This window comes from Uloborus diversus, chromosome 4 (assembly GCF_026930045.1).
Source record: "Uloborus diversus isolate 005 chromosome 4, Udiv.v.3.1, whole genome shotgun sequence".
NCBI classification, from domain to species: Eukaryota; Metazoa; Arthropoda; class Arachnida; order Araneae; family Uloboridae; genus Uloborus; species Uloborus diversus.
In genome coordinates this window covers 9,399,175-9,422,181 of record NC_072734.1, presented here as the reverse complement: position 1 = coordinate 9,422,181, position 23,007 = coordinate 9,399,175, and the positions used below count along the sequence as shown (strand labels likewise).

Genomic DNA, 23,007 nt, shown 5'->3' with positions numbered 1-23,007 from the left:
AAGAAATCATCTTTACATAGTATAAAATGAAGTCTCCAAAAAGCGTCTGTTTGTTTGAACTCGCAAAACTCGAGAACTACCCGGCCGATTGCGCTGAAATTTTCACAGTTTGTTCCTTTAAGTCCTGAGAAGGTTTGCAGACCTGTTCGAAAAAAATTCGACTAGTAGTTCTTTTTTAATTCCAACTTAGGCCCAATTTTCATATAAATTCCAGAATATGGGGGTGAAAAATTACTTGCACATATTAATATTATACACCGTTGAATAGAATAGAATTTTCCGCGTTCTACGCAATTTGTTTCAATGCTCTAACTTTATTACAGCGGGAGTTATTTGCGTTTTTAGCTCGAATTTTTTTAGGCTTAGCTGAAATTTAGGTACTACTTTCTTCATTAAATAAATCAATAAAAAGCGAAGGAATTGTCCCACAGCTTTCTTTTTGACGCCATTGGAAAAAGCGACCTTTTTTACTCCAGACCTAACTCGACCTATGGTCGCAAAAATGCGCTTTTATCTCGAAAGGAAAAAAAGTTACAAGCCTTTTAAATCAAGTTTGAGAAATCTCGATTCCATTCAAATTGTGAACCATTTTCTTTCGCATTTTAATTCTTAAACTTATTTTATTTTGTGTTTCCATGGTTACGCATTTTAAATCCATCTTTCTGGATTTAATTTCTTAAAAGTATTTTAATATCTGTCTTCATTGTTTAGAAAGGAAATCATGATGTTTTTTTATTTATTTTTTGCGCCTAAATGTTGAATATACGTCACTTGACACAATTTTTATTTTCAAGGTAGACCGGGCAAAGCCGGGCAACGCAGCTAGTTTAATATAAATCTAAAATAAATTTACGGTTTTCATGCTACAAATTTTTTTTACAGTCGGAGATGGAAAAACTATGATACAAATAGTAAAGGTAAATCATAATGTGCTTTCTGCACATCAATGATTCTTTACATATTTTCCCCCTTTGTTTTCTTGTAATAAATTCATCTATAATGTCCTCATAATCAAGTTTTAGGTCAAACTTCCTTCTAGTGATAATAGAGCTAAGTAAGATAATTTACCATCAGAAATGAGAGTACGCAAAGGACACTTAATTCTCTTCAATAGCGAAAAATGATCGTTCTCCACAAAAATTGGCTAATATGCTTTCATTTAATTAAAAAAAATTGTCAAATGACAAAATTTTTTGTTTCTTTTAGTTAGAGGCCCCCGAACACTGGTCCCTAAAAAATAAAATTCATGACAGAAATTTGGTGTCCCCTTTCCTTTGGTGCCCCGTCTCGGGCCCCAAATGCCCTGCCGTAAATCAGTTCCTGTTGTGTTTAAATGGTTTAAAACAGAGGTTCTCAAATTGGGTGCCGCGGCAAACTGGGGTGCCGCGAAATGTCCATGGTATCAATATAAATGTATATAATAAAGATAGACAGGGTGCTGTAAGAACAATGTAATTCTTCAAAGAGTGCCACAATTTGGAAAAGTTTGAGATCCCCTGGTTCAAAAGATTTACGTTTGTGAACGATTAAGTGTAACTAAAATGTACATGTAATGGAAAAAGCTGTTTAAATTTATCTCTATTTAACCCCATTTACAGTTGTATGGCAATCAAATAAGACGTAACATTCACACTTTTAGCGTGACAATCTTATAAAAGCGCTTAATTTGATACAAGAGCGATTAATTTGATAAAATTAAATCCCCCCCCCCCCCCTTCTTAATTTCTGGAGCCCTTTCTTTTTACTTCCTTTTACAAAAAAGGAAGTATTGTATTCGCGAAAAAATTTTCATTCAAAAATCAACTTTAATTTCCATTTTGGCTCACCCCCGAATGAATGTTGAGTTTTTTTTTTTTCGACTCGACCACACGTGGATAAGTGCCTAAGAACGTATAGACACGCGAAATATCCATAATGACGATTCCCGAGTTAGTTACAACGATTTTCTCGTAACTTCCGTATGTACGTATGTATGTATGTGCGTATGTATGTTGTACAACTCAAGAACGGTATGTCCTAGGAAGTTGAAATTTGGTACGTAGACTCCTAGTGGGGTTCTAGTTGTGCATCTCCCCTGTTTTGGTTGCATTCGTGTGTTTTTTAAGGGGCATTTTGCCCCTTTTTGGGGGAAAATCATTGTTAATTTCGATGTAAACTCAAGTGGTGTTATAATTTGGCGGACACTTGGCGATATTTCGCCAGTCTTTTGATCGCCAAGTTTTGTCGCCAACTTAGCGACAAATTTGGCGGGTTTTTTTTAATTTATTTATTCATTTTTTTAATGGTTTTAGTTTGGCCACTGTTAGTAATATTTAGAGAGTTAACTATTGAATCACATTAAAATTACCAATAATGGGGAAATGACATTAAATTGGAGGAAAAGGAAGTCATGTGAGGCACTTTTCTAAACAAAATTTTATAATTTAAATTATTCAAAAAAGGTTACTGTCACTAGAGACTTCAAAAAATAGTTTTAGTAACTAATAGTTTAACAAGCGAAAAATTAGACATTTATCGTAAAATGATCTCGGACAATGGTTTCAAATATTTACACAGTTTAATGTAAATCATCGTTAGTTTTGTAAAGATCATTAAATGACCATTTATTCGTTTGCGTTGAAATGTGGCAAAGAAGCTCTAAAGAACACTATCGAAGAAAAAACTTGTTTCGAAAAGAAAAAAATCTGTTCTTTCTAATAGTGTTAACGAAAAAAAAAAAAAAAAAAGCTATGTGACAAACTTGAGCTACAGCGCTTTGAAAAAAAAGTTTTCACTTGAACGGTTTTGATAGCCACTTTGGATGACAATATCTTTTAGAAAAATAGATATTTAACCTCTGAAACTCTAACCCATCAAAAACAAGTATTTTTACTATATGATCACGAAGTGTGAGCCTTTGAATTAATTTTATTCATATTTTATGACAAACTGAAGTCCAGGAAAAATCCCCCCCCCCCCGCGCTTTTTCACGAGTTAACATGCGTGCTATAAAAACTCTAATGAGCTGAAATTCCCAAAAATACTTGAAAGTATTAACAGCCTATTGTACTTTAAGCTCCTAAAATTTCAGGGTACTAGTGAGTTTAAAATTATCTGCAAACTTAGTGTAAAAAATGGCAATTTGTCACAAAAAGCTGATCCGCCATTTTGGATCACTTTTTTGGGAGATCCTAGATCCTCAGGATTTGGATCTAGGAAGCTGAAAATTTTCATAAGTTCGTTTCAAAGGCATCTCTACTCCTCTATAAAATTGCATCCAAATCAGAGATGGTCGAGTGGGGACGATTTGAAAAAATAGGTCAGTTGACGTGGAATGACTCCAACCAGTGTTGAAACTTATTTCCACTAATTATACTGAATATAGCACTTTCTCTGAAGCAGTATGAGATATGAATTTTCTTGAAGCATAAGTTTTGAAACAGAAGCAATAAGGGTGAGAACATTGACGTAGTGTAAGGCCCAAAACATTCCCTTTGAAGCCAGGGGCGGATACAGGATTTCATTTTAGGGGGAGTCATAGTAACATTTTCTGAAATTTTCGGAAAGTATGAGGAAGCTCGACCCCCCCCCCCCCCCCCGCTTCTTAGAGTAAAAAAAATCAAATTTGCATACAAAAATCATAGAAATAACCATTTTTAAAGGTTTTTGTTTTAAATATATATTTATTATTTTTCAGGTTTAGAATGTGTTGTCAGCCCTAAATGTTCGGAAATGGTAACCCAAGATTTTCGAAATTTCGGATCACGAACGCCCCTTGGTCATGCTTCAGAATGGAGTCTCACGTACGGCAATTTTCTTGAACTTAGGTTAAATTTAGTTTAAATTATGATCTTCTTTACTAATAATAACGCTGAAAGTCTCTCTGTCCGGAGGATGTCTGGATGTCTGTGACGCGCACAGCGCCTAAACCGTTCGGCCGATTTTCATGAAATTTGGCGCAAAGTTAGTTTGCAGCATGGGGGTGTGCACCTCGAAGCGATTTTCGAACATTTGATGTGGATCTTTTTCTACTCCAAATTTAAGAACAAAAATATCATAAGATGGACGAGTAAATTACGAAATTATCATAACGTGGAACCGTAACAAGCCAATTGGCGAAAAAATTCACCATACATTATTTGTAAATATACAGGCGAACCAATAGACCTTTTAATTTTTCTATTACGGGCAAAGCCGTGCGGGTACCACTAGTTACTAATAATAAAGCTGAAAGTCTCTCTGTCTGGATATCTGGATGTCTGTGACGCGCATAGCGCCTAGACCGTTCGGCCGATTTTTATGAAATTAGGTACGAAGTTAGTTTGTAGCTTGGGGGTGTGCACCTCGAAGCGATTTTTCAAAAATTCGATTTTTTTCTTTTTCTATTCACTCACCTGTGAACCGTCAAGACCATTCAGCGGATGACACTGTTCTTCCACCCTTTCGACTGCCCCGGCCCTCTTCCCCAGGCGGGCAGCTTCTCTGGCCAAGTAGAGGTCGAGCACCGGGATCCCCCTCGAACGAACATCGCTCTCGGTCAGGGAATTGACCATCAGCATCACCCACACCGGTCGTTTCTTTTCCCAGTTACCTGTTGAAGAAAGGACACTATCATTGCACTCAACTCCGAATGGTCCAAGAAGTTATTAGAAGTCCATTAATATCTTTAAGAAAGGTATTAATGTATTGGAAAGCGTTCAAAGGCGGGCTACAAGGCTAATAAATGGACTTTCTCATTTAGACTACGATTCCAGACTTAGAAGGCAAAAAATGTACAGTCTTGAGCAAAGAAGAGACCGAGGGGACATGATTCAGCTGTTTAAATTTATTAAAACGAAAGATGTTACGGGGCTGAAGTTTAGCGCTGGAAACGGGACAAGGGGTCATTGTTTTAAGCTATTTAAATCTCAGGCTAACATGGATATTAGGAAAAATTATTATCATAGCAGGGTAGTGGAACCTTGGAACAGCTTACCGGAAGAGGTGGTAATGAGCAAGGGAGTAGATAGTTTTAAGAGGGCCATTGATCTTCACTGGGGATTGTAAATTGGACCAGTCTAGCTGGGCCCAGAGCCTGTTGCTGGTCGTCACTTTTGTATTTGTATAAGTTCACTGTTGTTGCTGTAGTGTGCCAGACAGGTTGGCAATTTGAGATGCGCTGCTTCACTTTTCCAACTGTACCGTCATTTGGTGTGAAGTCCTTCTTCCACAGTACATACATGCCATAAGGACCCCATTTATAGGATAGGCAACCATTCACAACACAGTAACACATTCACCCAAGGAAAGGACAAGGACAGGAGAGACAGAGTACATCCATACCCACACCCACACTGCAAAAAAATTCCGAAACTTTACTGGTTATTTCCGTGGAACGTCTCGAGATTTCACACATTTTCATCTATTTCCCCCGTAAAAACAAGTATCATCACAAAAAAGTTTCCTGAATCGCTGCAAGTTACACGCGTGCAGACTTTTCACTGTTGTGGAAAATATTTTTAGCAACCAGTCTAAAGATTGAATAAGCGTGTTTATTAAGTATATCGGCCTAAGGTTGCTTACGGCCTGTCCAGATTGACTAAGCTCCCAGTGAGAGCGAAAATGTCAATGGATAGCTACTACACTGTTAAAACTACAGGTTGCGTTTGGCACCTGTCAGGGGTGAAACGCTTGTTCACCAGCGACACCCGAAAGAGAGCCGAAATTGCACCCTTAGCAAGGGTGAAAAACTGGCTCCCTTCACCTAACGTGCACCGTAGGTGAAAAGATGGTACCCTAGGTGAGAAAAAAGGCACCTTTATTGCTTCCTATAGGGATTCCACCCCCCCCCCCGTGTTGTGTGCGTTTTTGAATACAATTGTGTTTTATTTATTTTGATTTATATATACGAAGGCATTTGATCACATTTCAACTTTCGAACATAGTTTAGAAGTGTTCATGACTTTAATTTGTCTGTTCGTGCACTAACTTTCTTATATTCACACTTGAATTGCTCAGTAATTAATATGTTGTTGACAATTTTTACTATAATCCGTACCGAAAATGAACAGGGAAGGTATTTATCAATCATTTGCCGGAACAACCAGAAATATTAGGTAACATTAGATTAGAATTATAGGAAAATAAAAGCGTTTCATAAACGTTTAAAATTTTAATTGAGCGTAACTTATCAATACTTATTATAAGATTCGATATTTGAGTATCCTTATGCGTACAAGATAAATACTAATTTAAAAGCCCTTCTTTCCAATGTCAAGTTTTCTGTCAGATTAAAAATAAAAACGAGCAGATAACTACATTAGCTTCATGCAATAACTCCTGAGAAAGATACGTTAACCAAAACACGATGTGAAACATGAGTCAAACGCTGAGTGAGAGGTTTCTTTTCAAGCAGTTTTTTTTTTCTCTGCCGTTTTGCTACTCTATTCGTTTCCAACGTAGTTATTTCATTGAGAAGAAATAGACATTGGTATATAGGCTGTTTACGTCGATGCATTTTTATTCCGGAATTAGCAATTCAATTATCAGCTGATTTAAACGTTTTTATTTTTAATGTTGTTGTTGTTCAAGATAGTACTGGTAGATAGTTTTAGGTAACAGTTTTGCAGGATATAAATAACAAGACATTAAATGTTTATTAAGGTAAACGGAACAATAAGAGTTGTCAACATACTTTAAACACTTTAAATATGTTCGAAAGTTCTAAGAACTACAATATGATCAAATGCCTTTACTTACGCGAGATTTCGAAGATTAATCCACGAAATTTTCAGTTTTGTACTTCATTCAATGTGAAAGTAAATTTCGTTGCAACTTCCTTCGTTCGCCATTCAAACTGAAGTTTCGTTGGACGATAAGTCAGAGCGCATGCGCAAGGAGTCGCTCTCCTATTGAATGGTCTTTTAGCACGTTTGTTGACGTCGTTCACCCACTGAGGAACCAAAAGCACCTTAACGACACTTCCTAGCCTCTGTTTCACCCAGAGGCACTGTTTTTTCACCCTTGGGTGAAATTCTTTACCCCTGTGGAACTCTTGGTTTTAACAGTGTAGTGATGGGCATAATCGAGATCTTTTGATAATCGAGATCTCGGGAATCGAGTACTTCTGATAATCGAGTGATTGATAATCGAGATCTTTTTAAGTCGATCACTCGAGCGATTGACTTCTCGAGATCTTCCGAATCGAGTACTCGAGCGATTGACTTCTCGAGATCTTTGAAATCGAGTTCTCGAGCGATTGACTTCTCGAGATCTTTTGAATCGAGTACTCGAGCGACTGACTTCTCGAGATCTTTTGAATCGAGTACTCGAGCGATTGACTTCTCGAGATCTTTTAAATCGAGTACTCGAGCGATTGACTTCTCGAGATCTTTTGAATCGAGTACTCGAGCGATTGCTTCTCGAGATCTTTTGAATCGAGATCTCGAGACGTTTGAATCGAGTACTCGAGTAGTTTATTTTCTGAGCCTTTCCAAAATTGAGTTGACTGCTACGGGGGTGCCCACTAAAAGGGGGCGGGGCAGGCGCAGCCTGTGCAACTAAAATTTTTAGAGCCGGATTTTTGAGAGGGTTTTTTAAATCTCATTTTCGGAAGTGGGGGAGGGGGTCCTTGGCGCAGCCTGTGAAACCGAAATTTTTAGAAGCGGTTTTTTTGAGATTTTTTTTTTAAATCTCCTTTTGGGAGGGGGGGGAGAGCTTTTTCTAGACGGATGCTCCGTAACATTTGAGAGGGTGCGCCATCGCCCTGCGAAAGGGGGGAGTGGACTCCCTTGACTTCAGTTGAATTCCCGAGTTGTTTTGGCAGGGGTGCGCTCAAAATAGGAATGTGACATTTAGCCTACCATTTAGGGGTATAATAAGGGGTGAACCCTCCTGGCTTTTAGAAGTTTTAGGTTAAATTGGGGGGTATTGACACCCCCCTTTTAGAAAAGAGATCAATACCACTGCCCCCAAATTCCATGAAAAATTCTAGTTTTTACATTTAAGTGGGTCTAGTTTTTTGTTGTTTTCCGATAAAATGAGCAGATACACCTTTTGTCCCCTTACCCTCCGGTAAAGTTCGAAATGCAAGCTTGTTTTAGGGGGTCAATTCGCTAGATTTTAGTCTTCATTTTGGGGTCGCAATCCTTGGGGGATGCAGGTTCGACTAAATTCCCTGTTAGCTTGTCAAAAACTAGGAGCTCGGCATTTGGACGACTGAGTGATTTATTCGAACGGTTATGCATTTGAACTAATGATTTTCAGTTATCACGTGATTATTTCGAATGGTTTCAGGCTCTCAAACACGAAGTTAATAATGTAAACAAGTAGGGGAATAGTTGCTCTGCGCAAAAGTACTCATTCTTTCCTAGTTTATAGCTTTGCTTTTTTTTTTTTGATGTTCTTGTTAAGAGTAGTTAAGTATATTTATCTGACTAATACATGAGGAGGGAGGGTAAAATATTTCTGATTGCGTTTTCCAGAGGATTGGGATTCCCGACGCATTGAAAAGTGTACAAGTGTGGCTTGAAGTGCATTGAAGTTCATGATTATTTTTTTTCTTTCTTGATCCGCTCTTTTTTATTTTTCTTTTTCATTCGTCGACTTAAGGAATATGCAATAACAGTAAAAGTGTTGGGAGTGAAGTTGAAATGTTTCTGAGTGCATTAAAAAGAAATATTGAAGTTTGTCGCGTGGGATTAATTTTAGCTTCCCGGCCCAATTTTTAAATAAAAATTACATTTTATAGATTTCTTTTTTTTTTTTTTTGAAATTCCATACGCAAGATATTTGTGACTTCTTGTGTGCGTAGCATTTATTTTCGCGTGGGTAGTTAAATTTAAGTATTTTGCTTGTTTTACTCGCTTCTGTTTATGTCATATTCCTTATAGTTTCGTAAATGTTGATTAGTATATTTACTCAACTTAAAAATTTTCAGTCTATTAATGTGCTGATTTTATGGTTTTTTTTTTTTTTTTTTTTTGTAAAGTTGAGGCAAAACGGCTGAAAATGCTTAGGCTCGCACAACGATCTATTTCGGAACTTGAGGTTCCGTAGCTACGTTTCATTTTCCGTGCGCTGGTCCTCAAAAAGGTTAAAATTGATTGTCAAGTTTCTCTTAAAAGCAGATTATGTATTCGGTTTTCAAATCATCCGAGATGCTCGATAACCGAGCATTCCACAACAAACAATATATTATACAAGAGAGAGCACGGGGGAGGGGGGTAAATGGCGCAGATCGCGCCATTGAAGTTTTGAAGAGGAGAGGGTAACTTAAGCGGACTTTAATTTATTTTAGGGGGTTCAACGTCGCATTTGAGGGATGAGTGTCATCGCCATGGGGGGGGGGGGGGGGCCACCACTGCATTATAAACACCTTGCGTTTAAACATTTCATAAACGTTTTAACATGGCTGCCCCAGCGTTAACAATCGCTTTAAAACGTTTACTCAACGAAGTGTGCTCTCTGAGTAACCCCATTCGAAAAAAAGCAGAAGCAATTATTTGATTCAATAACCTTATAGAATGACAGGGGTGATACATTTGAGAAGCAATGATTTGATTCTAAAACCTAATAGAATGACAGGGGTGTCCGTCCGTCCCTGTGAGCAATGGCGACCGAGCTTTCTATGACAATCCCCCCCCTCCCCCAAGAAACGATAATCCGAAAAAGGGCTAAGACTACATTACATTTTTAATTACACGGTTTGTGCCATACCGGTCAAGGGCGCCCATATGTAAAATTTTAAGGGGGGAGGGGCTCAGATATTTTCTCCATGGTTTAATAGGATATTTTCCCCATAGAAACCGATTTCAGTACAGATTAGAGTTATTAAAATTTGACATTTTTAATAACTTATTGATTAATTGCTGGAGAAGAAATGATTTTACATTTTTGCAAAAAAAAAAGTACTAAAAGCAAGGATGTCCTAATTTCAAAGAAGAGGGAGGGGGCTTGAGCAGACTTAGATAAAATGAAAAGCTTTCTGCGAACACAAATCCTAACTGGAAAATTTTCTGCAAATAACTATTTTGCCTTATTCACGCTTTTATACAAAAATATAAAAAAAGGGGGGGGGGAGGGAACTTTTTATTTATTTATTTATTTATTTATTTTAAAACAGCATATAGTTTATGCTTACTTTTCACTAACTGAAGAAAACTGCTTAAACTATTATTTTTTGCTCAATATCAATCACATGATCATTATTATTACTTTCATTTTACAGTGAAAAAGTTCATGTAGATCTGATAAAACATGAGCTATCTGCTTTTTACTTGAAAATTTTAAGAAGGTATTTGATTTTGTACACAAATCAACAAAACTACTTATTTGTTTGAAATTAAGTATTTCTGCAAAAATAAATACTGTATTTTCTGCATGTTATCTGTTAAAAAAGTTTTACATTAGTGCTCCACCCCCCCCCCCCCTCTTTCTACGCCAACGCATTTGAACTCAATTTACAGCGGGAGTGATCGTTCCGTAGTCTGTAAAGTTGTTTATTTTATATACTTGAATTTTCCCCTTACGCGATCCAGGTTGTGTAAAATAAAAAACTATACAGTCATAGTAGGAGCGGTCTCGACTTGATTTGCAACTGTTGATTCCTTTGTCTTTTAAGTAATTAGCGTACTATAATCGCAATTTCAAGAAGAAATAATTATTTTTTAGATTAATTTTGCATAAGATTTAGAAGAAACAGAAATAAAATGTGGGGTTTTTTTTTAAAAAAATTCATTTTTTTTAAAATTAACGTTAGTAGTGAAAAATAAATTTCTGCAGAGCCAAAAATTTTCTGCGAACGCCGTTCGCGCGTTCGTCTATATTATGCAAGACTGGGCTTGAACTCCCACTTGCTCCCCCCTCCTATATGGAAGCCCTTGATACCGGTTTAATATATTTTTAAGTTTAATAACTCTCAAGTTTAAACCTTCTAGTGTCGCCCAACGACTTGGCCATATTAACATTAACCCTCACTTTTTAATAAAAATTGTACATACGTACGTATTTAATCTTAATAACTGTCAAGTTCAAAACAGTGTGGAAAGCGTTTCTCTATCCTTTGTTTCAAGATTTCACCACCGGATCACACCAGGGGCGGATACGGAAAACCACTTGAAGGGGGTGGGGGTCATGCTGAAGAAAGCCCTCCCCCATGAACGAAATTCCCGTTTTAAGTACGAAAAAATTCTGAAACTTTTTTGGGGGTCAATAAAAAGCCCCAAATCGGTCAGGAATATGGCACATAATTGGGGATAAACGTTGCAAATTAATTTCATAAGCAATAAAACAAAATAGTAGTTCAAATATTTTCTTTGAAAAATAATTGATGTATTGAAAAGATAAGATACTGTCATCGTTTCCATTTTATGCATAAATTATTTGAACACAATGTGTACGGATACTATTCTCGAGAGTTCAGGGGGGGGGTCATGACCCCCACGACCCTTCATTGTATCCGCCGCTCACACAACACATGCCCCTCCATAAATCCGCTCGTATGATAATTAACAATTTTCGTTCTAAAAATTCGTTCGATTATTAAGGAATCCCTCAATTATCGAAAATTTGAAGCCAAACATTCAACTATTACCCCATTCGAATAAAGCAAGGGAAAAGCAATCATTCGATTTTAAAAATCATTCCAAATCTATCCATTCCAAGAGCAAAGGGCACCACCTATGAAGCTCTTCCCCCAAGTGCACAACCCCCAAAAGAGACAAAATCCCCTGAAAATTACAATCCCGCATTTCACGTCAAAACTCCCCCCCCTCCCTCCCCTCTTATTTGCACCCATAGGAATGAATTACACGAGAAGTTAACCACTTGTTTTATTAAGAAATAATTAAGTACCTTTGTGCCGAGAAGTAACATGAAATAACAAACGTTTTGTATCCCAAATATACAGAGTACTGCAGAAACGTGTTTTGGAGTTTTAAGGTACCCTTTTTTCAACAAAATAGTAAGCTTTTACATATAAGGGGCCATTCCTTTGTTACATATGGATGATTTTGGCCATTTTGACCTCTTCCCCCCATGTACACTGTAAAAAAAATCCGGAAACGTTTCTGAGTATATCGTGCAGCTGTGGTTCATGAAAGTTTCAAAAACGTTTCTGAGTATTTCGGAATCCTCTTTCTGTAATGTCCAGAAACGTGTCTGAGTATTTCGGAATCCTCTTTCTGTAATGTCCAGAAACGTGTCTGAGTATTTCGGAATCCTCTTTCTGTAATGTCCAGAAACGTGTCTGAGTATTTCGGAATCCTCTTTCTGTAATGTCCAGAAACGTGTCTGAGTATTTCGGAATCCTCTTTCTGTAATTTTCAGAAACGTTTCTGAGTATTTCGGAATCCTCTTTCCGTAATTTCCAGAAATGTTTCTGAGTATTCTGTGCAGCTGTGGTTCATGAAAGTTTCGAAAACGTTTCCGAGTATTTCGGAATTCTCCAAACAATTTTCAAAAACGTTTCCGAGAATTTCGGAATCCTTTTTCCGTGATTTTTTCTAAAACATAATTCTTTGTTATAGTATTGCATACCATATCAGTTTCAATTCTTTCATATCTAAGAGCAATAATACAAGCAATTTTAGAATTATTCGTGGATTTTTTTTTTTTTGGAATTTCTAAAGACAAATAGCATGGTTAACAGCATAACATATGCACAGTTATAAATTTTTGAAAAATTATGAAATAATCTAGTAGTTTCATTCCTAATCACAAAATCGTCGGGGAATTGGAGTGGGGGTACCTTCTGAAAAGTGGGGATTGTTTGTTAAACAATCTTAAACTTCAGTTTTTCTCTCAATATTTTCAAGACAAAACTATCAACATATTGTATTTTTAATGCAGAACTTAAAAACATATCTTGTATCAAACTTGATAGCTTTTATCTTCGGATAAAATTTGACAGGACTTACCTACCCTTCGCGTTCCGGAATTCGTTCACCTCAAGTCAATTTCTCTGACGAACAAAGTGTACCGAAAAGTACCAACAGAGAAATTGATGAATTTAAATATGACACCAAGTCCCCCTGCTGGAACCATTCGGGTTGATTCTTCTGTTCTTGCCCTTTTCCAGTTCATCACAAATATAAATACTTATTCAAAATAGGTTACTGATTTTATTTTTAGTGTGCGCAAAATGCATTATATATTTTATTTATTAAAACATTGAACTCTATTACATGATTATTCCATTTCATATATACGAGAATAACCCCTCCCCCACCATAAAAGTGATGGTGCACCCATAAAATGCTATGAAGCGCCCACCCCCCCTTGAAAAAGCAACATCATATACATTATAAATCAAAGTATCACATACATTATAAATCAAAGTATCATATAAATTATAAGTCAAATACTTTAATATGGTGTAAAAATACAAAATTATTTTATTAAGTCTTTTTTTTTTCTTTTTTTTGCTTTTGGTAAAATTGAGGCTCGTAAAACGAAAAAAATGAAGACACTTTTAAATACATATATGTATCTATTTGTTAAATAAATTAATACACATTTAACTAATTTAAAGCGTTTCGCTAATGCAAATATTTAAAGACATATCGTCATTTAGATAATACTGAAGCACTATGTTCCTAATTACAAGAGATAGTTTTTTTTTTTTACTTCATACAATCTAGCTACACTGTTTACAAGAGAATGAAAACATGCAACCTTAAAGACGAACTATCAAACCTGACAATTTGCATATTATAACATTTAATTCATAATGCTTCATACATAAATGTTCAGCCAAATATTAACTGAGATTGGACACATAAAAACAAAGTACACAATAACACTTATTTAAATTTTTTTATAATCTTCAATTCATAAATTTTACAGAATAAAACTAGACACACTTGCACTTTAAATATGTGTTCTATGTAATGTAAAATATTTTCAAATTGCAATAGTTCACAACGAAAAAATAATACTGAAGAAAATAGTTTTTTTTTAACGAGATTTATATGAACTAAATCTCTTTAAAGTAATAGAGTTGCAAAGCGACTTACCTATTCGTCGGTGGTGGTCTTTTGCAGGCTTTGGTCACCAAAAAGGTGATTTTTATGACAGAATAAAATTCTGCCAACAAAAATTACCCATTTGGTAGAAAGAAGAAAAGTATCCAAGAAAAAAGTAAATTACCTACACAAGTTATGCGACGCAATGAATTTACATGGCGTCCTCTCGGTAGTTATTTGGTTTTCAATTTCAGTTTGTATTCCTTCCGCGAGCATGCGTCGAGAATTTGCACTTCGTACTTAAAAATAAGTGACATAGCTTCAAATTCAATCTTATGACGATACATATGCAAGAAAATATAAGACTTTAGAATTATCTTCAGTGAATTCATGCGAGGAACAAAACTTCTACTAATCCCCTTGATGAGTGTTACTTCGCATACATGAGTCAGCACTTGTTTTCATTGCGTGCTTTCGAAAGTTTCAGTTTAGATTTGCTGCTGGACTATAAAATTGTGAGCTGCGCATGCGTCGACTCTTACTTTCTTGCTATACGGGAAACGTTTTTGATTATAGCAGAAAACTGCGGAGGGCGTACGAATCTGTGTATTACGGAAAACTTTTTTATATATTCAGAGAGTTTTCCGAGATTTTTTACAGTGTAAGGGTACGTAAGGTTTTCAAACCCCTCCCCCTATTCTTACGTAAGATTCCATTTCGTTTTTCGTAATAATGAAATAACTAATCTAATATCACTGGAATCGAAATTTAATTCACTATTATTAAATTAAACCTTTTTGTGTGAAGAAATATTTACTAAAAAGTTGGAATCTAGACTGAATGTGTTTTCGACATTTTTTTTTTTGTATATGATGCGATAGTAGTTAAAATAAAACATGCCATACAAAGTGCAATTCTTTTATTATGTTTTACATTATTAATTCTTCGTAAAACAAATAAAAAAACAGTCATCCTAATACGTTTTTATTTTCCAGACGCAAATGAAACATCGGCTTGGAAAATACTGCGTAAGAATGCGTTTGAACCCCTCTCCCCCCCCCCAAGTATGTAGACATTTTTCCAACCCTACCCCCTCGAGACCCTTACGTAATTAATGAATGGTCCGTAAAGACATCCAGTAATGTCCTTACATCTACAATCTCACTATTTTGCGTTGAAAAAAGGGTTCCTTGAAACCCCGAAACATGTGTCTGCAGTGATCTGTATATTTGGGCTCTAAAACGTTTGTTATTGCCTATTACGCTTGTATCATTACCCAATCGTATAGTCGAAGGTGAACGTAAGGGGGAAGACATCCCCTCAGGTTTTCAACTTAAGTATTCCCCCTTTTTACCTGAACTTTACTTTTAAGGCCTCTCAAGTTAGAACCTTATAAGCCTTTCCAACCTTTACTTCCACCACCGGGACACACAACACATGTCTCCCACAGACCCGTCCATGTGTTCATTCATTAACACCTTTCGCTCAAAACATATCATTAGACTACCAAGCATTCCCAAAGAATCATTTGATAATCAAGCATTCAACAGTATGCATTCAATTATAACACTATTCGAATGAAACATTCGAAAGGCAATTATTTGATTGTAATACCATTTAGATCGCAAGGGTACCTATTCCTCAAGTGTGCTGGCACACTTTTTAAAATTAGGGATCCTCTCTCCCCCTCAAGAAGGACACTCCCTAAAAAAGTCTAACGTCCATTAGGAATTTCAATGGCGCAGTCTGCGCAATGACTCACCTCCCCTGTGGGCTCCTCAGCGCAGCCCGTCTTTCTGGGGGAAGGGTTAAAAGGTTTCAATGCAAATTTTTTCGGAAGACAGAAAAAAACCATGCTCATTCATAAGTAAAATCATTAACTTTTCAAAGCCAGCCCTTCGACCGCCTAAATGACGGATCCGCCCCTGCAACTAAAACACTTCAGAAGCAAGGGTGCCCAACCGCCCTGAGGCCAAGCCCCCCCCCCACCCTCAATATCGCAGAGACCTCCCCCCAACAAATGAGAAAAATACCCCTTAAAACACTTCCCTAAAAATGTCAATGTCTGCGCCATGACCCCCCCCCCCCCCTCCATAGGTGGGCACCCTTGTCAGAAGTCAACTATATTGAGAGGTTCATTCGATTATGAAATCGATCGAAGAATACACTGCTCGAGTGATTGACATCTCGAGAACTCAAGATCTCGAGAACTCAATATCTCGAGAACTCAACATCTCGAGAAGTTCAAAGCGAGAACTCGAGCAGTTGATCGCTCGATTATGAGAAGTGATTTGTGATAGTGATTCGATTATGAGAACTCGATTATGCCCATCACTAATAGCTACAGCTTTGCAAGGCAGGAATTGCAGGCAAGAGACATGCTTGATTCCTTCTTGCATAGCCTTGGCCGCGGTCGCTCTGATTTTTATGGAGGATAGCTACAGCTTTGCAAGGCAGGAATTGCAGGCAAGATATATGCTTGATTCCTTCTTGCATAGCCTTGGCCGCGGTCGCTTTGATTTTTATGGAGCCTTCTTGGTAAATTAGGAAGGTTCTAATCAATTACACTAAACCTAATTAATTTTTCTAGAAGGTTCTAGAGACATGACTGGCTTTAACAGGGGAGATTTCGCACTTCTTCATAAAGTTTCAAGTTTAATATCAGAAAATTTACTGATTTTTAGCGGAAAGCGTTCCTGGTTTTTTCCAAGATATGTTACTGGAAGAAATTGGGCACATTAGTTGCCCATTATTTTCCAGGAACGTTTCTGAATCTTTTTTATAGTGCGAGCTGCGATTCTCCATCCGCAGTCAGACTTCTCTGACCAGTGACCATCACTAGACAAAGCGGCTGAAACTGCAGATTGCATATGACACTTTTTTTTGGGTGAAACGTAGTTGCCACCAGCGGTACTTCCTTAACCTCCTTATGAGTGCTATTTGGCTCCCTATGATACCACAATGGCACCCATAATGGTGTCAGATAGTTCCGTATGGCATCCTTTGGCACTTCAGAGGGTGTCATTAGACTCTCTCTGGCACCTTTAAGGATCCCATTGGTGGCAAAGCGGCATTCATAAAGGTTTGTCTTTGGTGCTACAACGTTTGACTCTAAAAGGTGCCATGCGCAACAGGCAGTTTTAAGTGTTTGGTTTACAGTCCTGATTGTTCGAGTGTTGTAGACTTTTTGTGAACTTAAAAACCTTTAAAAATAATTAAAATGCGATGTTATCCATGCGTTACTCAGATAAAAATATGAAAAATTGTAAATAATGTGTTGCTAAAGATACGTATGTGTTGAAAGTCTTTTTCTTTGAAGTATTTGAGCGACTGTCATACACATCTGATTGATGAATCAGAGTCCACTTCTTCCACGTGACTGGTTGAAAACGACATCGAAAGAAATTCAACTGGTACGACAATTAACATGACTAAGTAAGCATCTATTCTTCAAAATAGATACACTGTAGTCGTTGCGGTGTGTAAAGGATGGAAAATTTAATCCTTAGCTACTTGCAGAGTAAGGGGGCATTTCGTAATTTGTGACGCTTGTTTTTCGCTTTCCCCCCCCAGGAGAGACTTTATTATTAATTGAGAGAGTGCGATGAGCATGCCTTCTTGTCACTACTTATTGAAACATCAAGAGAATGGTAATAAAATCGATCTACTGAATAATTAACAATCTTGGGAAATATTAAATGACAAACCTTTTCTCATTTTTGATCAATTAGTTGAAGTATCAGGCAAGAGTAACCTATAAGTACATTTATTAGCAGCTCAAGGTTTTTTTTTTTTCCTTTCAACAAGTCTGGAATAAATATAGCTATAAGAAGGAAATGTAATGAAAATGGAAGTTGGGACAAACTGACATCATCATTTTCTATGATGAAAAAAAAGTAAAACATAAACAAGAAAAGGGTGCAAAATTTAGAAGACAAGAAGAAAAAAAAAAACTTTTGAGCTGAAACACTCATTTCTTTGTACTAAATATAGTGTAGATATAAGATTATTTCGTGAAAAACTATTCATTAAAGTGTTTAGGTATGATCAGATAGACGAAAACCAACCTGCTATCGCTTTGAATAAGTACTCTGCATAAAGACCTCTATGTTCATCTTTCATCCAACTGGGCATCATTAATTTGACGTAATCAAGATGTCGCTTCAACCTCCTGTAGATATCTCCTGGCAGAACGTCGGACAGAGTTTCGCCTGTAAAAAATACGTCATTCAAGCTTTAAACTTTATCTGTTAACATGAGCCTATTTATAATATTTTGAATTTGAGTATAATATTTTATAAAGTGCATACGTGAAAATATTCAATTTATTTATTCTTTCGGAAGAAAGATTCTAGAATTTCCAAATAATGGATCAATAAGTTAAGAATTAGGTTTGATTTATGGATTTCGAGGTTTAATGTAAGAGAAAGTACGGCGGGAGAGGTTATTGCTGAACTAAATAAAGAAAATATGTGTACCCTTTTAAATACAAACAGACGCAGTAATAGTGCGCAGGGGGACACCCCGATGGGGGGTCATGGTGACCTCCCAAACAATTTTCTTACTCGGCACATTCGGCAAAATTTGGAGTTTCATTCGGGAAATTACGAATTTCCCAGTTCCCAAAGATTTGAGTTCAGGGCAACCCTACTGGAGCTTACTATGTTTTACCATTTAAGCAGGATTCATACTACATGAAATACACCGCCAGCTCAGTCAATTCAGGCCGAGGACTGCAGTTTCGTGCTTATTAGCACTCATCAGCCCGGCATAGGAGTGACTGAGCTGGAAGTGGAAAACCTCTTAAGGAAGCCTAGAGTGCCAAACAAACTGATAGCTAATACCGAATTAGCTCTGACCAGACGAGTGACCGGAACAATGGTTAGTTTCAACTCGAATATTGAAGGCAAGGCATGTAACTTACTGAATCTGGATTCATACTGTTGGTGGCGACAGCAACACATGTTTCTGCCGCTGCTGTTGCCTATTGGTTTGCTGATTCGGATTTCGCAGCAAGACCTACGAGTTTTCTGCTTAGTCTTACATCATAGCTCAATCTACAAATCATGGTCCCGCGAGTAAAATGATTTTTAAAGAATTGAATAAGAAAGGGACAATTCAAGGACCAGTCAGCTTAGTACAGCTAATGACGATTTTTGATGATTCACACAACTAGAGATTCACACTTGGCGACAATTGAAAAATATGAGATTTTTTAAAAATCTTAAAGGTCAAATCCAATCAAAAGGTAAAAATCCAGTACTTGCAAAATTGGAGATTCATTGCAGATCAAAAGGGAATAAGAATTGTTAAAAAACGCAAGAGTGTCCAGTTCTTGTGACCTTCATTTACAATGGATTCCATATCATGTGAATTTGAGATATAACGATATTGCGGATGGACTCAGAATAGTGGGGATCCACCGACGTACCTTGAACTATACTCCAGATGTAAGGCTACTATAAACAGCTCTTGGAGATGTCCTCCTGAGCATCCATGGTATTTTTGCGAGGGTCCTGGTGCTTCCCTTGTATTTGAGGGTGAAAGGAGAGATCAAACTGCTTTGACTCGCCTGAGCACAGGTCATCTAAAAACCCTCAGATTTTCCCATGATAATAGGACTTTCCCAATTTACACTAAATGTCATACTGAAGAGACCACTGCACAACATCTGATTTTTTGTGTTGGTTTGTTACGCGAGGATCTACTGAAGAGACCTGATTCTGTCTTGAAGTTGATTAAGACGAACAACCTCATGGATCGGATATGATTCAGAACAGAGAGAGATAAGTAAGAAGGAGAAGAAGAAAAGTCTTAAAACCTTAGGCCGTCTTCCTGGCCCTAACTTAGGGAGAGGAAGACGGACATACGTGGTGCGCGTGCGCAGATCTAGGGAACATAGGTTTCGACGCCATTGCAAGAGGTGTCACCACTAAATTTTTATGAGTACTTTAAAATTGTACACCATTTTAATGAAATGAAAACAAAGTCATGCAATGAGAACAATGAATAAAATGAATGAGACAATGAATGAGAAACCCGAATGCGACTCCCTTTGACCATATGCAGGCCCACCCATGGACCCATGATCTATATGTACTCGTGTATAACTTAAAAATCTATAAATTACTATTCCATAACACTCTGTCATAATTAAGTGATCATATGTCATTTTCTGCCAAACGAAGAGCAAAACCAATGTATTAATTCATTATTAAGCAACTATAAAAACATTACGAAGCGTCTCGATTGTTCTTTCTCTCTGCCTTGTTGCAACAAAGTAATAACATGATAATTTTGATTCATTAGACTCATTAATGTTTTATTTTATTTTATGTTTCCGCATGATACATATCCATTACCTGAGGGCAGCATCTGGCAGTTTGCCAGCTGCGCGACTGTTTCCGGATCGGTGAGGTCCAGTTCGAAGAAGACACTGTCCGCGCTTTCGAACGCCTTCTTGGTGGCCCACGGCACGTACTCCCACACCCGGGTATAAGGAACGTGGATAGTACCGAAGAAGTACACGGGCGGCTCCCTGTCAGGAAGCGTCCATAGGAACGTGGATCCCTGTAAAGAAGACGTTTTTGCACACGGTTAGCTTGATCTTACAGTAGCCTAGCCGAAGCATTCCAGTTATTATAGCTCACTAACAAAATTTGCAATTGAGGAGGTACTAATTAAAATCACACCTTTCTGAATGATTTTTGGGAATTCACAAGAAACGTGTTTCTAAATAACTTTTATGTTTTTTTTTTTTTTTTTGAGCAATCGCGATTGCTTATTGCTTTCATTTGACTGTTTTGATAACCTATGATTTTATTTTTCCGCCAGCACCCTCCGCAGCATCACCGTCGACCGGCTCCTCACGATGCTGCTCCTCTAGCGAAAACCGTCTCCACGTTGCGTCAATATCCTACACTTACACGCATACTACACGCACCTACATACGCACACACACACATACATACACCTACACACACATACATACACCTACACACACATACATACACCTACACACATACATACATACACCTACACACACATACACAAACACATACACACACAAACACATACATACACTCAAACGCATACACACACACTCATACATACAAACACCTACACACACAAACACATACATACACTCAAACGCATACACACACACGCATACATACAAACACCTACACATACACACACAACTACCCACACACTCATACCTGCACACAGACACAAACACACATACCCCTACACACAAACACACATACCCCCCCCCACACACACACATACAAACACACACTCGTGATTGCGAAAAACATAATTTGAATTCAGATGACAAAATTCAAATTATTTATTTTTTTTTAGATTGATTTAATCTCCTGAATATTCTTAAGGAAAAAACTTTCAAATATCGGAATACCAATTGACCAGCAATTATTTTTTTTTAAATTAGGACATGTCTTCATTTGATTGAATCTGATGGATACCCCTTTTTTTTAATGTTAGGACATCTTTGTTTTTGAACGAATTCAAAACCAAAAAACATTCACAGACGTCCGCCATAACCTCAACTGAAAATAACACAAAGCTTGACAGGGTAACTCAATGAAAGGTCACATGACCAAAATAATAAGGGCCTCCTATTGGCCTAACGGACGTGCTGTTTTTTTGATTGATACAAGCCTCAGGACATGTTCTTGTTTGGTTTAGGAGTCTAAGTTTTAAAAAAGAATTTTAATATAAAATGAGCTTCTTTGATTGAAACTAACAACAGAGGGTTGTAAAACTATCCTGCAATAGTTGAATCAGCTGCTAACTCAATTTTTGTTAACACTGGATTTAAAGTTCAGTATAATATTAGTTAAATGCATGCAACAAAAATAATTATATCTTTCGTTCTAATTAACATAAAAACAAGATTAAAATTTTCTTTTAAGCAGAAAAAAACAGAAAAGTTTTTAAAATGATTTTAAAAAAATGCAAAATTTGACGTTTTTTGTGTCCCGGACCCTTTTAAACAGTAAGTTACCGCCCTTAAGCCAGGGCTAAGGTAAAACCGCATGCAATATACGACTTCCCGTTTTTACTAGGAAACCTGAGATGACACAATTCAAAAGACATGTAAAAATATAGTAAGTCTAGCAACTTAGATGAGGAGGAAGATTAGAATGTATTTATTGACACGAATCAAGATAATTAAGATAAAACTGTATTCCATTAAGTGGGGGGGGGGGGGGCTGAAGATATAACGGTAGAAAAATATGATGATATTTTCAATAAGCGATTAGGAAAATTGTTGAGTTCATTAAATACTTCATCTCTTCTAAATAAGTGTACGCAAAAGGCTATTTTCATACTCAGATTTTCCTAAATTTTTAAATCTATAAATTTTAACTGTAGTAGTAACGCCAATACATGAATTTCAGTCTAGTTTTTATGCTTAAATCTCGCGTTATACTCCTATGTCAATTCATATTGACTTAATTATTGGATTGAACATTATGAATATTATCATTTAATACAACGAATAATGAAAAAATGAAAAATTCATACATTAAATTATAAGAATCCCACAATATTTCTAAAACTTGCCCTGCGTTTCACTTTTTATTAGTAATATTTTAAAAATCGTACCAGTTGCTCTTCATCACAAAAACTGGGTCGTCTTCGATGTCCAATGGCAGTTGGCATGTTGATCGTCTGCACCTAGAAAAATGCTTCAAGGTTAGTGTTAATTTATATTTCATGTCATTATTGCAAACTGAAAACATAATATAAAAAAAAAGAAAAATTAATTTGAATTTTGACATCTTGAATTCAAATTATGTTTTTCGCAATCACGAGTGTGTGTGTATGTAGGCGTGTGTGTTTGTGTGTGGGGGGTATGTGTGTTTGTGTGTAGGGGGTATGTATATGTGTGTAGGCATGTGTGTTTGTGTCTGTGTGCAGGCATAAATGTGTGGGTAGTTGTGTGTATGAATGTGTGTGTGGGGGGGGGGGGGTATGTGTATCTGTATGTAGGCATATATGTTTGTGTCTGTGTGCAGGCATGAGTGTGTGGGTAGTTGTGTGTATGTGTGTGTATGTT

The 23,007-nt window shown here is 36.9% G+C and overlaps 1 protein-coding gene across 1 annotated transcript in view; it reads right to left on the bottom strand.

Annotated features, from left to right (window-relative positions):
* Positions 1 to 22,610, bottom strand: part of LOC129219808 (metalloprotease TIKI1-like) — a 43,241-nt gene extending 20,631 nt beyond the window's left edge. Inside the window, exons 1-4 of the mRNA XM_054854113.1 lie at positions 22,554 to 22,610; positions 20,285 to 20,492; positions 17,990 to 18,133; positions 4,374 to 4,570 (exon numbers count right to left, since the gene is read on the bottom strand). Of these exons, the coding sequence (XP_054710088.1) occupies positions 4,374 to 4,570; positions 17,990 to 18,133; positions 20,285 to 20,492; positions 22,554 to 22,610 (606 nt within the window). The remainder of the gene's footprint in view (positions 1 to 4,373; positions 4,571 to 17,989; positions 18,134 to 20,284; positions 20,493 to 22,553) is intronic.
* Between the last annotated feature and the right edge of the window lie 397 nt (positions 22,611 to 23,007).